Source organism: Eschrichtius robustus, chromosome 11 (assembly GCF_028021215.1).
Source record: "Eschrichtius robustus isolate mEscRob2 chromosome 11, mEscRob2.pri, whole genome shotgun sequence".
Classification (NCBI taxonomy): domain Eukaryota; kingdom Metazoa; phylum Chordata; class Mammalia; order Artiodactyla; family Eschrichtiidae; genus Eschrichtius; species Eschrichtius robustus.
The window spans coordinates 56,798,869-56,813,090 of NC_090834.1; the positions used below are offsets into that span (position 1 = coordinate 56,798,869).

General features: G+C 48.2%; 1 protein-coding gene across 1 annotated transcript in view; it reads left to right on the forward strand.

The window, feature by feature from the left end:
• TENM4 (teneurin transmembrane protein 4) overlaps nucleotides 1-14,222 on the forward strand; it is a 396,776-nt gene that overhangs the window by 297,480 nt on the left and 85,074 nt on the right. Inside the window, exon 14 of the mRNA XM_068554555.1 lies at nucleotides 1,878-2,094. Within this exon, the coding sequence (XP_068410656.1) occupies nucleotides 1,878-2,094 (217 nt within the window). The remainder of the gene's footprint in view (nucleotides 1-1,877; nucleotides 2,095-14,222) is intronic.

The window sequence follows — 14,222 nt, forward strand, 5'->3', positions numbered from 1 at the left end:
CCGAAGGTCACACACTAGTAAGTTTCAGAGCCAGGATTTCAACTCAGACAGTCCTGCTCTGGAGCCCATACTCTTTACCACTGTGCTGCCCTCAAGGAGGGCATAGCGTAAAAGGTCTTGGATACCATGCAGAAGTTGGGAGAGAAAGACAAGGGATTTTTGGCCCTAATTTATTAGAAAAAAACTGGGTTTTGGGGAGGTCAGGTAGCTTGCCTGAGGCCACAACATCCCAAGGCTAGAAAGGAGGCTTAAGAGTGCTGCCTGTGTGGGTAGGGCACCCAGTCTAACCAATGCATAGGCGGCATTCCGGTGGGCAGTATCTGTGTTGTAAACCCATGGAGACAGAAGTGAGACAGTATGTCAGTGTTGAGGAGACGGGGCCTCAGAGCGATGAAGCAGAGGAACTCAGCCAGAGTCATTCTTAGGCGCAGTTCTGGGACTTGAGCTTCAGTCTCTGAGCCACACGATCCTCCCACCATACCACACTGTTTAATTGAATTGAATGAAGATAATAAAAGGTCTTCTGCCTTTTATGGACTGTCATTTGGTTTCATCCCCTTGATTCATTTGTCAATTAATTCATTCAATTTTCTTTCATTTATTTATGTAACAGTCATGTTTTAAACACCTGTAGTAAGTGCCGGGGATACAACAGAGATAACCAGAGCAGGATCCATGCCCCCAGGGTGGTGAGGAGGTTTGCCCAAAGTCACACAGCTGGTAAGCAGGAGGGGCAGAATTTCCAACCTACAGAGGAACGCATGTGCTTCGACTGTTCTCCGCCTACAGAGCACACAGACTGGCTTTCCCTGTCCCCCACTTTGGGCAGTATCCTCTAATCCCTGGGTTTGTCATCTATTTTAAGCTATTCTCTTGGGTGCCTGTAAAAGCGCTTTGGGATAATGAGACCAAAAAGTTGTGGTCTGGTGGAATTTCTTTTTTGCACTTTGGGAAGCTGGAAGCTGTAATACAATTTTCAGCCCTATAAAGAAATCCACCCATGTGGTAGAGAGAATTAATTCTCTGCTAATAGCAGCTTGGCCGGTGATCTGAAACCATCCCCTCTCACAGAAGGCAGAGCCGGGTGTCCACACATTTGCATCGAGGCCGGGAGAGATGCTGGGAGTTTCGCCGCCTCCACCAGCACTGCCTCTTTCTCACCCCCGAAGCCCGTCAGTCGCCAGGCCTTACCTCTTCAGCGTCTCTCCAAACCGTCCTCTTCTCTCAGTCTCCACTGTCACTGCTCTGGTCTCAGGAACCATTATTTTCCTCCTGCGTAATCTCAGCAACACTGCCTCCATGCAGCCCCCAGCTTCTACCTTGGGCCCCCTTCAGTCCCCTCTCCACGATACAGGGGATGCTCTTTCAGCAATGCAGTGACTTTCAGATAAAATCACCTCTTGCTTAACACCTTTCAGTAGCTCCCATTGTCCAGAGGGTGAAAAGCAAACTCCCTAACCTGGTCCGGGACGGCCCAGCTGTTTGCTCCTGCCGACCTCACAGCCTGACCTTGTGCTGTTCCCCTCACCTTCTGAGCCAGCATTTGAATTTAGCAACTCAAACGGTTCAGTGTGTCCTCTCACCTCTGGGCCTTCATATATATAATTCCTTCTCTCTCTCTGAAAAAAACAAAAAAACAAAAAAAACACGTCACGCTGCCCACTGACTTGCCTGTTTCTCCTACTAGGCTAGTGGGCTGCGACCTGATCTGACACCTGAATCTACTTGGTGCCCAGCAAAGCCCTTGGCTTGTATCAGGCACTTAATAAAGTTTTCCAATGAATGGAAAATAGAGAAGTGAATGAAGGAAGGCACTGTGGACAAACGATGCTGATTGAACATAGCCATATAAACGTCATGCTCTGTCACCCCTGCAGATGGCTTGGTGGACTGCATGGACCCCGACTGCTGCCTCCAGCCCCTCTGTCACGTCAGCCCGCTGTGCCTGGGCTCCCCCGACCCTCTGGACATCATCCAGGAGACACAGGCCCCTGTGTCCCAGCAGAACCTGCACTCCTTCTACGACCGAATCAAGTTCCTCGTGGGCAGGGACAGCACACACATCATCCCCGGGGAGAACCCCTTTGACGGAGGGTGAGTCCAGCTCTGGCCGTGGTTCTCTGAAGGGGAAATGGCTCACCTCCAGGGCCACGTGTGGGTGGGTGGGAGTGGGAGGAGGCCAGGAGGGTGGGCATTGAAGGCTCTTGATGGAACGTCAGGGGAGGCAGGGAAGCAGCCTCAGGTACCCACATTTAGAAAACTGCTATCCAAGGCGTTTGGAATTTTTATGAGCAAAGTTTTTTTTGTCCTCACTGGGTGATAGATGGAGAGAGTGGGAAATAAATCAAAGGTCCAAGGGGAATCTTGGATCAATACCCACTTTGCAGTCAGCTCTTACTGATTCTGTGGTCTCCAGATGAGCTGAAAGCTTTGACACTCTTATCCCTCAGAGCTGATGTCCGGGAGATTCTGTTAGGCTGGGGTGGGGTGCATCTGCTGGCACCCCAGGCCATACGCCCATGCATTCTTTCACAAGCGTTCAGTGGTGTCGTCTATTGGACAGGTTTTTACTGAGGTCTACTCTGTGCCAGGTCCTGTGCTGGAAGCACAGAGATGAGTGGAGCACAGTCCCTGCCCATTGGTCACTCACAGCCCACTAAGGGGACAAAAAATAGTTCCATTGTGATAGACCAGAAATATGCCCCCAGCGTACTCTGGAAGCATAGAGAAGGCGCTCCTGGGTGGGGGAAGGCTGAGACTTAAGAACTGAGTCTTAAAGATGAGAAATAGCTCAGCAAGGGAGAGAGAGTGTGCCAGGGTGAGGGAACAGCTTGTGCAAAGACCCAGGGGCATGTAAGTGTACAGGAGCCAGCAAAAGGCAGCTGTCTGTTCTCTGCTCCCCAGATCAGGGTCTGTGGACTTGGGAAAGGTATCCAAGAAGGAGGGATTTATGATAATTTATTTTGAATGTCTTCCAAGGTAGTGATACCTCATGCACACAGAGCTTTCTTTAAAAGTCAGCCCAGTTCAGTTCAGCACAGACTGTGTGCCTTCTATGTTCATGACTTCTGTGCCAAGAGAGTTCCTGCCCTAAGGGGACGATGTGGTAGGGATGAGGGAAAGGAAGAATGAATGACATCCCCAGTTCTATTTAAAGAGGGAAATCAGCAGGGCTTCATCATCTGCTGGGTCTGAGGGATGCTGGAGAGCAGAGTCTCTTACTCAGGTGCTTGGCAAGGGCAAGGAAGGGGCTCACCTCAGTAGAACACCCAAGAATAAATGTCTATTTGTAGTTCAGAAGCAAATCTGAAGCTCACCCAGAGGTTAGGGCTGGGGTTTTTGATTTGTGAGCCATCAACAAACAAGCAGTAGATGAAACCATGAGCACACAAAAGTTGGATCCAGGAAAATGTGTAAGGGGGCCGAGTGGGGACCTAAGAAGGACTCCTGGGGAGCCTCCCTGGAAGGTAGTATTATGATCCCCAGAGAGTAACTGGGAATCCAAGGAGAAGGCTCACTCCTGGGACGTGATGGAGCTGGGACTCCAGGGCCCGTGCTTTCCACTGCCCCAGCCCTTCCTCACAAGGAGCAATGACAAGAGGGGAGAAGTGAAGTCAGGGGAGTTCTCTGAGCCCAGCAAGAGGGGCATGATACGAGTGTGTCAAAGCATTCGAACTTTAACCTTTTTAGAGATGAAGGTACTTTATAGTCCCTTCAACTTACCCCGAGAATACTGAGAACCTCAGAGGTTACATGATCTTCCCCAATTCACAGGCTAGTCAAGTGGCAGAGCCAGGAGCAGAAATAGAGTGAGGAAAAACCTATTCATTTATCTTGGCCAGAAATACCGCTTTCGTCTCTGGGTAGGGAGCTTTCTGCTCTTTCATTCAATTGTGTGATTTTGTATGTATGTTTGTGGGCCTTCCCATGGTGTGAGTTCTTCTAGTCAACTGGAGATAGAAATATTACTCCTACCAAGGGGAATATTACTTGCTCACCCTTTCTTTACTGGACCCGTTACAGGATCTGATTAGGGCTATGGCTGGTTGGCTGCCAGTGGCTGTTCTGTTTTGGGGTGCCCTTACCATGCCATCCTGATAAGTACCAACAGGGACCATGACCCCTGCGTGTCCTCTGGTCACTCACCAAGCCTGCTGCCTACGTGCCACGAATCACGCGGTACCCGCCCAAGGATTTCAGTATCGTTTCTCCCAGTCTGACATGCCTTAAGGAACCTGTCAAGTGGGGAACTTGAGAAACCTGTACTGGGAGAAATGGACCGCTCAGCAGGGAGAAAAGAGTATAGGCCTTGGAGTCAGGCCAACTTGTGTTTCAGATCCTGGCTCTGCCACTGATAGATACGTGGCTCTGGACAAGGGCTTAATATAGTGAATATGTAAATGTCTGTTAACCCTCTAAACTGAGTCTGCCAGGACAGGACTGCATCTCACTCATTTTAGCACTTAGTAGTCGCTCAAGATAAATATACATATATCGATATATTACCTTGAACAATGAAGAGATGGAAGGAAAGAAGGAGAGAGGGGAGCGATGGGGAGGGACAGTGGGACAGAGGATGGATGGATACATTATCTATTTTACTTAATTTTCTACTGAGGATTCAGAGTCCAGAGAGGTTAAATTATCTGTTAAAATCACATTACAGATTAGTAGCAGAAGCAGGAGTAGAAGTCAGCTCCCAGATCATTGTTTATATATCTGTCACCTTCAGTTAAATAACATGCTTTGAAAGTAGAGACCATTCATCTCTCCAAAGCTATATTACTTAGGGCAGGGCCCGGAATAGAGTATTTGCTCTAAAACGAATGGATAACGGAAGCTTCCAAATGTTACTGTTAAAATTCCTTTTACCTATTATTCGCCTGAATCATTATGCCGCTACTCCTCACTGATCTAGATTCAGAAGAAACAGCTATCTATCATTCACTACTGAGTATCCCCAAACAGATTTGTATGGAAAACAAGCCCAAGTGACTGGAAACCCACAAACACAAGACAGCAGATGCTTTTCTCGTTAGACTACCTGCTTGGATTCTATCGTCATGCTCTGAACCCGTAATACAGGGCTTATATGCATCTTTGGGATAAAGTGAAATCAGCTGCCAGGTTTGGGTTGTTGCTTTCTTTCCTCTCGTATGAAGGAATGTGGTATCATAGAAAGCGCCCAGAGTGTGAATCTTGGCTTTACCTCCTACTAGCTCTGTGTGGCCCCAGGGAAATGATTGAACCTTTGTGTACCTGCCTCCAATGATAAACTGGCAATAATAGTAATTGTTTCATGAAAGCCATTGAAAAGATTAACTGAGATAAAGCACCTAGCACAGGGCTTGGTACATTCGTGATAAGTAAAGGGTGACTTTTATGGCAGCGGCGTGGTCTGGTGAAAATAGCCAAGACCTGGATGTAAAGTCTGTTGTATCCACTTTATAGCTATGTGAAAATTCCTTAACTTCTCTGAGCTCCAGTTTCCTCATCTGTAAGAGCAGGGTAGTAATGTCTATTGTGCAGGGTTGTCGTGAGAATTAAATGAAAGAACAAAAAGTACATAAAGTCTCAGACTAGTACTGGCCACACAAAAAATGTTTGCTAATTATATGATGATGGTGGTGATGATGATGAACGTGAGAGTGGAGGTGATGATGTTAGAAAGAGCTTCCAACTCTGATTCCTTGATTGGAAGTGAAACTTGAGAGAGCTCTGCCCTGCAGGAAAGTCCAGCTGCCACCTAGAGAGGAACGAGGTTTGGATTGTTGAATCCTTATTTGAGGAAGGGAAATGGCAGCATTCTGCCAGGCGGCTGTCAGCCGGGGTTCTTGTTAGGGAGGAGTCCAGTGGCACTTCTCCAGAGAGCGGGGTTTCTGATGGGCAGGCCAGCCTGACTTTGTGCCTGTGTTTAACAGTAACAAGCCTGTGGGGCAGAAAAACCCTGTATTTTCCTGCACCCTGTATGCTGCACCACAATTCGTATAGTCTGAATGGGAGTCCATTTAACAGGCTCTTCCAAGAAGCAGGCTGTCACCCAGAGACCCAACGGCGTTTCTGAGCCCAGCAGGGAGCCCCAGGGGTGCAGCTCCTTTACTCTGCAGTTTCCCAGCTGTGTGACTGACTCAGGGAGACCCAAGTATGAGGCATGCTGGGACCGACCATGAGAGGGAGAGGAACTCAGTGCCAGTTGGAACTGACCGGAGCACCTGTCTGTGGGGAAAGCAAGCCAGCCAGCCCTCAGCGCCCAGGGCTCTCCCCAGGATGCTTTTCCTCAGAGGCCTGACCACGCAGGGATGAGGAAGCAGAGGTTCTCCAGATGCATACATGACACCAGCAGTTATGTGGGGGCTTCCTCATGCTTCTGGGCAGCACCCCAGCTGGTGTCAGAGGCACTAGAGCAGGGGTAGCCCTCAGGGAAGGATGGGCAACGGAACCCCAGGATGTGAGGGCCCCAGCCAAGCAGAGTGGGCTCTTGGCTGGGCTGGGCTGGGCTTCTTGGAGGAAAGCCCAGAGCTTGACTCAGAACTAAAGTAGAAGTACTGCCAGATGGACTTAGAGTGAGGGACTCCCTCAGGGACCCTGTCTGGTTCATCTGTGTCCCCAGAGCCCAGCACAATGCCTGGCCCAGAGCAGGTGTTTAATACAGGTTTAATGAATGCAGTAGCTCTATCTGACCCTCTGCCACTGCTGTGCTCAGCTCCACATAAAGTGACAGAGATATGAATGACTTCAGCTGATCTCAAGTAGGTCTAAAGTAGGAGGGAAAAAACAGGCAGGGGAACCACCATCACCAGGTTAGGTGGCTTGAATACCATCTTTCCACCCTGGCCTGAATGCCTGGAGCCATTCTGCCTAGTGGAAGGCACCTGTCCCGCCCCTGGATTCATGGGGAGAATACAACGCAGGGTGCCCTCTGTGGAGACGTGTGTGGGAGGGGAGGAGCCATTCAGGTCTGCAGGTGGAAGAAGGATCCCCAGCTGGATTGTCCATACTAGGAGGACAGATAACAGGACCCAGACTGTGGAACTTGGGATTAGACAGCTGGGAAAGGGAGGGCAGTGGGAGACAATTCCTCCTCTAAGACCACTCAAGGCAGCTGTTTCCCCGTTACACAACTTTGGTTGTATCTCTTATCTTGGGAAGGACTGACTGGGTCAAAAGAGCTGGACACAGGGCAGACAGATCAGTTCAGTGAATACTTGTGGATTGCCACTGCTAGACAGGGTAGCAGATTATAGGAAGAGGAAGAACCACCGCCAAGTTACTTAATAACAGTTCAGAACATGTTTGAGGACACTGTATTGGTGAGAGGAAGGATGTGATGTTGTCAAGTCTCTCTGGGCTCCCCAAAACCTAATAGGTTATCAGCTCACTCAGGCAAGTGGTTGGGTGTGGATAGGTTGCTACCAAAGTCAGCCACAGGGCACACTGAACCCAAAGAGAAAAGACTTCAGGAGTCAGGGGGACTTTAGAAAAAGGAGGGATGGACCAGCGTATTCATCCCGAAGGAGGCAGAGGATCGAATCATATAGAGAGGGTCAGATCCTGCGGAGAGGAGAGAGTGGGCAGGTGCAGAGAGGGACAGAACTGCCGCGCTCCATTTGGTAAATATTAATCAGCACCTACTCTGCACTAGGCCTGCGAGAAGATGTGCATCTGACCCCATTACACTGGGGCCTCCTTGTGCGTCCCATGCCTTGTTGGTCATTCAATCCCTAGTGCCTAGCAGAGGGGTTGGCGCAGACTAAACCACAATGAATGGTAGATGAATCAGTGAGTCAGCCAATCAGCTACTGCTGAGTGCTCGAACAGAGTAGAGAGAGAGTGTTTTGAGAGCTCAAAGGCGGGACCATCACTCCCACTGCAAATCCAGGTCCCTGAGCTCCACAGCACAGGGGCTGCACCTGGCCCATCTTTGTTTCTCCAGCACCCGGCAGAGGGCCTGGCTCAGAACAGGCCTCAGTGAATGTTTGGTTTTGAGAATGAATGAGCAAGCAAACAAATGAACTAATGAAATAAGACTTCTGGCAGGAGATGGCCTTTGGCCTGAGACAAAGATTTCAGTGAGGAGGGCTAGCCATTGAAACATTATTTATCCCACTTCAGGTCACAACAGCCTGTTAGCACATCATGAAGTCAATGTAGTGGGTTGAAACTATTTTTTTTAAGAAGTAAACTTAAATGGAATAGGGTACAGTGGAATAGAAAATATCAGTGCAGCACTCTAAAAGGGTATGTATTTCATGACGTGTGTGTGTGTGGTGTGTACTCTTGATTAGGGTATGTTGCTTACTGTGGGTTTCAGTTGAACAGGATTTTAAAATGCATTCTAGACTGAGGAACCAGCATGACTTTCCATGATAATCAAAGAACCAAGAGAATTTTAATGTGGCCGGAGCATAATTATGGTGACAGTATTTTCCAAATCAAAAGTCAAGAGACATGCTCTAATGTTTGAAATCAGGAGGGTCTCAGGGAATCTAGGATGTATGATCCTGGTGTGCAGAGGGGCCATGGAGGAAAAAGAAGAACAGAGGGGACTCTGAGACCAGAAAGGTAGTTTGGGGCAGAAACTGAGAAAGATCTGCCCCTCGCCTGTGCACTAACCAGATTAGGGCATGTCACCTCAGTTAGGACTTAAAACTGCCACTAACAGAAGTGAAATAACCTTGATACCACGTAAGCCTTTAGAATTTCTCTCAGACCCTTTATAAAGCCACAGTGTTTCCAAGAATTTTGGAAGTAAGAGGTTACAAGAGGAAAAATATAATGGAAAAGAGGGAGGAAAGATCATGTATGCAATACGATTTTTCGTCAGCCCACTGCAGATCTAAAGCCATATGCAAGTGTCAGTGACAGAGCAGTTCCAGAAATGCATTTGCCTGCCACTCCACCCCCCTCACCCTGCCCCAGGCCTTAACACACCCCTCAGATAGCCCTCAGAGAGTCTGAGCAGTAGAGATCATCTAATGGAGTTCATATAAACACCAGCTTCCTGACAGCTGGCCTCTGAGCGAATTTATTATTGAATTATACTCCTGCGTTTTCAGAACAAGCTGAGCTGACAGGCTACCCCATCAGTTTAAAAAAGGGGGAGCAGGGAGGAAGACAATGATAAATTACCCTGATGGAAGATGGAAGAAGGTAAAGATCCTGCTTCCTCCAAAATGTCAGCCATTATATATTATTCATGTTGGTTTAAAAAAAAAAAAAAAAAAAACCCTCCCCGCATTGAAATGAATGTTTATGATGATAAAGCAACTAGGTGATTTAATTCAGGATGCAGGCAGCAACTTCTCACATCATCCTGATGAGCAGCTAACAAGTCCTCCTCTGCCACTTGATCATCCCTTTATTGATTCCAAAACCAAATTACGATCTGTTTGCTGTGTAGCCTGAGCTTTTTCCTAGCTGTCCATCACAGGAAGCATTAGCAGACAATGCTGCGCTGAAGCGGGAACCACTCGGGATTTAGTAGGAGAGGCCCTGCGTTCAAGTTCTTGGGCACGTGAGAGCAAGCGACCTTGGGTGAGCGAGTCTCAATTTCCTCATCTGGAATGAGGGGTTACTCATTCTCACCCTGCAGGTTATTTGGAAGATTAAATGAGATAAAATACCCAGGAAGCCCAAGGGCTGGTGCATAGCACACGTTCAGTAATAACACCAAATATTTACCAAGGATGTTCTATGTGTCAGGCATTATTTGAAATGCTTTGTAAGTTTCATAATTAGTAACACCTTTACATCTCCCCCGAAACCATATAACATAGGGAATGCATGCCCCTTCTTTTACGGATAGGAAACTGAGGCACAGAGAAGTTGAGTAACCTGGCCCAGGACAGACAGCTTGTAAGTGGCAGAGCCAGCATTTGAAGCCAAGCTGATTGGTCCTAGAGCCCATGTGCTGAGCCTCTGTCCTTCTCTGCTAGGTTTTTTATATTCCCACCTCTGCATCTTCAGCTTGGAAATCTGTACAACATGGTGCTGCTACAACTCTACAACCCCAGCTGGCCCTGACTTTCTTTCTAATACTGTACAACACAGTAAAAAGCTAACACGCAGCAGGTCTTAGTGCCCCAGAGCATGGCCTCAGAGGCAGGTAGCGAGGCTTGAATTTGAGCCCTACCCCTTGCCAGCTGTGTGACCTGGGATAAGTCTCTTAATCATTCTGTTCCTCACTTTCCTCATCTGTCATATGAGGATAATAATTGGTACCTCGTGGGGATGTCTGAGGATTGAAGGAGATATAAAACACTTATGTGTCAGAGCAGTAAGCACTGGATGAATGTTATTGGCTGTTATCACTTACAGCAAGAGTTAGCGTTCGCATTGGCAAGGGCATTTGTATTCGTATAGGTTTTAGTGTCACCGTAGGAACTGGGAGAGAAATGAGAATCTTAGCCCGAAGCATTAATGTAGTTATATAACTGATGCAAGTGCCCTGGCACTGTGGCAGGCAGAGGTGAACAGACCTTTGAGATGGGCGGTCCTTTGTGGTTGAAGAGGAGACTTTGAGGCCAGAGAAAACTCTTGGCTCAGCGATGCAGTAGCAGAGCCTGAGTCCTGGCGAGCCTGGAGTCCTAAGTGAGGCTCTCAGGTAGTATCTCCAGTGTCTGTAAGTCAGGGACTTTCTGCATTTCCATCCAACATTGAAAAACTTCAAGCAATGAGAAGTTAAAATATTGGAGAGCCAGGCATCACATCACTAATATTGTCCTCTATGGAGAATATAGGGTCAGGACGTACCAAACACCTCTGCAATGCGTCTAACCAGCACTCCAGTCCAATCCTGGAGGCGTCAAGAGCTGGCTCTACGTGAGCTCCGCGGTGCGGGGCTGTGAGGAGGCGATGCTACCTCTGGGCAGTATTCTAGCCGAGGAGAGAGACCTGCCCACCCGCCCTCCCCTGCCTCCACCTCCTCCCACCACGGCGGGTCCCTGTGACTCTACCCTGTGGGTCTAGCCTGCAGGCCTCTAGGACTAACCCCGATCTGAGGAGGAGGGCTTAGAGCAACCCCAGCTGCTCAACTCCAGTCCTCCTACCATTCCTCTGCCTGACCCTTTATGTGCCAGCTCTGGCAATGGGTTCCTGTCCTGTCCCAGAATCCCAAACTCACTTTCCATCCGTAAGTCCCTGATACAAGCGGCCTGGTAGCCCTGCCCCCCGAGGATTCAAGCCTTGCCTCCCCTTACCTGGCTCCCACCGCTGCCATGTCTGGGTCTGGAGATCCACCGGTGCTCTGCTTAGGAACCTGGGCATTGTTACCTGGTGACACACAGGACATCCACATCCAGCTGCCCCTGGGAGCTCCCTCACCATGCCTGTCCCCTGTCAGTCCTCCTCCCCTGCCCCTGGAAGGACTGTTTCCCTTGAATGCCACCTGTCTGTTGCTCTGCACCTCAGGTCCGGCCTGCTGAGCTGGATTTCCGCAGCTCTTTTCTGTGTCTCTGCCCCGCTCCATCCCCACCCCAGGAAGTGGGTCTAATTGTGGTCCGTCCTAGTCTCCCCTTTCTGAGTAAAGCAGCGAAGTCTCCCTTTTCCGGGAGAAGCAAGACCTGTCCTGTACCCTGACAGGAAGACAGGACACACGGTCGTGAAATGAACTTGTCCGCCGAGACACTGTGTGTGGTCACATTTTAGCGGAGCTGCTTCAGGTTTTTCTAGCAACACAAGCCATCTGCTGCGGAGTCCTCTTAGAGGCCGCCCTCTGGCTGCATAGCCCAGAGAACAGCCTACATAGACGTGTACTCACATTCCCTGGCCCCAGGCACACGGTCGGTGTTTCCGAGCCGTGTCCCCCGACCTGGCCAGCCCTGCCACCAGGATCAGGAAGCTTGTTCCTCAAAAATGATCTCCACTGGCTGGTCTCGCTCAGTCCTGCTTCTCCTTTGCCACAACCAGGACTCACTTCTCTGGAAATACGGTGTCCTGAACAGTCATGGGCTCTGTTCTTGTGTGCACCTTCGTTGGCCAGCAGGAAATATTCCAGATGACTTCTGCGAGAGCCGACTCAGCCCAAAGCATCAGCTTTCAGCAGCCGAGTTGCCCCCAGGCTCGAGTGATCAGAGCAGGGGCCCGGGAGCTTGTGCTCCCTGAGTGTCTGAAGTAGCTCAAGGACCACAGAAAGTTAGGAGATCACAGGACCGTGGCTTCTGGGCTCTGCAGGAGGCAGGCCTAAGGGCCCAGAAGACACTAGCAGTTACCTGGCCATCTTGTCATTGGATGCCCCCAGGTGGGGTGAGAGCATCATAGCAGACCTGTCGATGCCTCAGCCTCAGTGGGTGATGGAGGGGAAGTTCTGTCCATCTCTAGGGATCACGCATCTCACCTGTAAATTAGGGGCTTGGACTCAGGCACCCAAAGGACTCTTCTAGTTAAACCTTAAATTCCTGTTAATCTGAAGAAGGCTGTGGATTTCTTCTTTCCGCTCCCCAGATATACACAAAACAGTCCAAGAGCAAAAGCTTGTTCTGTCATGAACTGGAGTACTTCCCTGTGACATTCATTCCACATACCCAGCAAGTGATCTGGAAGCCTCTAGTAGAGTCTAAACTGAGCCCAATTCCAAATGGAAGAACAGAGTCAGGGTACTCGGGCAGGGCCTGGTGCTTGATGCTAACTTTGGGGATGTTTGTATGTCATACTGGAATGACCTGGTAGGCAGCTCCCCTTTTTACCCCATGCTAGCTTTACTTCCAGATACAAGGATTTTTTTTTTTTTTTAAGTCAAATTATATTCATTCCAAAAGGTGAGTTCCTCATGCATAGGGATTCTGTCTCATTTATTGTTAGTAATTTAACTGCTTAGAATACAATGGAGGGCACTTCCATGGTGGTCCAGTGGTTAAGACTCCACACTCCCAATGCAGGGGGCACAGGTTCGATCCCAGGTCAGGGAACTAAGATTCCCCTATGCCGCATGGAGCAGCCAAAACAACAAAAACAACAACAACAACAAAATAAATAAATAAACAAATATTTTTTTTAAAAAGAATACAATGGAAAATAAAACAGGAACTACTGGCACTGCTGTCCTGTAGTTTCCATAAGTAAGAAAATGGATGAATAAATATCTTCCCTACCACCCAGCACCGTGTATAGCACATAGTAGGTGCTCAGTTAAAGTTCCAATAACTGAACCCTATTCTCATTTACCTGGCCTTCATCTATGTTTCTCTTCCCCCAACCCATGTATATCTATTTTTTACTTTGGGCTATATGAAATAACTATATTCATATTTTTCTGTCATCATCTTTTTTCATTTATGTGATCTTCATTTGTTTCTTTACTCAACATTTATTGAACGCATACTAAAAGACCTACTCCTGTGATAAACACGGAGTTAGAGAGATGAAATGGACATAGTTGTTCCCTTCAAAGAACTCACAATCTAGAAAAGATAAGGTGTTTAAACAGATGAATACACTTTAGTGGGATAAGTACATTGTGCTTTGTTCACCAAAGGAGGGAGTGGCTTCTTTGTCCTGGAAAATAGGGAAGAGTTTCACTGAGAGGCAGGCCTTCAAGGAGAGATTAGTAGGAATGGGAGGAGAGTCATTTGAGGCAAAGGAACCAACATAGACAAAAGTCAGGGAGGCATGGAAATGCATGCCAAGGCAAGGGTATGAGAAGTAATTTAACATGGCAGCAGCACAGGATGTGAGGATGGAAAACTGGGACGTGAGAGGCAGGCAGGGGCCTGATCCTGAAGGTATTTACATGCCAAGCTAAAGAGCGTGGACTTTATGTGGACACAATGGGTACTACAGAAAATGACATGGATGGCACAGGAATACTGATGATGTGGTAAATTGACAGTGGTAACGTCTGGAGAATTGGGTATCTTAGATTTGCAAGGTGCCTCAAGAGAGGATCTGGTCCAGCTCCCTGACCACCAATAAGTAGGAACGTTATTAAACGTTAAGTGATTAGATCAAGTTCTGTTGGTTTGGGCCTAAGGTTATTGAAAGACATACAAAGTAAACATAGGAAGAGCGATGAGATAAGTTATAAAGAATGAAACACAGCTAGAAGTTGGCTTTTGAATATAGTAATATATAGCATATTAGAGTTTATTTCATACAAAGAAAGCACAGACACACACCGTCGTAACTCTAGTGCTGTACAGTGGTCCCAAGGCAGCTGCCCAATGTGGTCCATGAGGTACAGGAAGAAAATATTAGGACGTCTGTCTACATTTACTTTTTATCTTTCA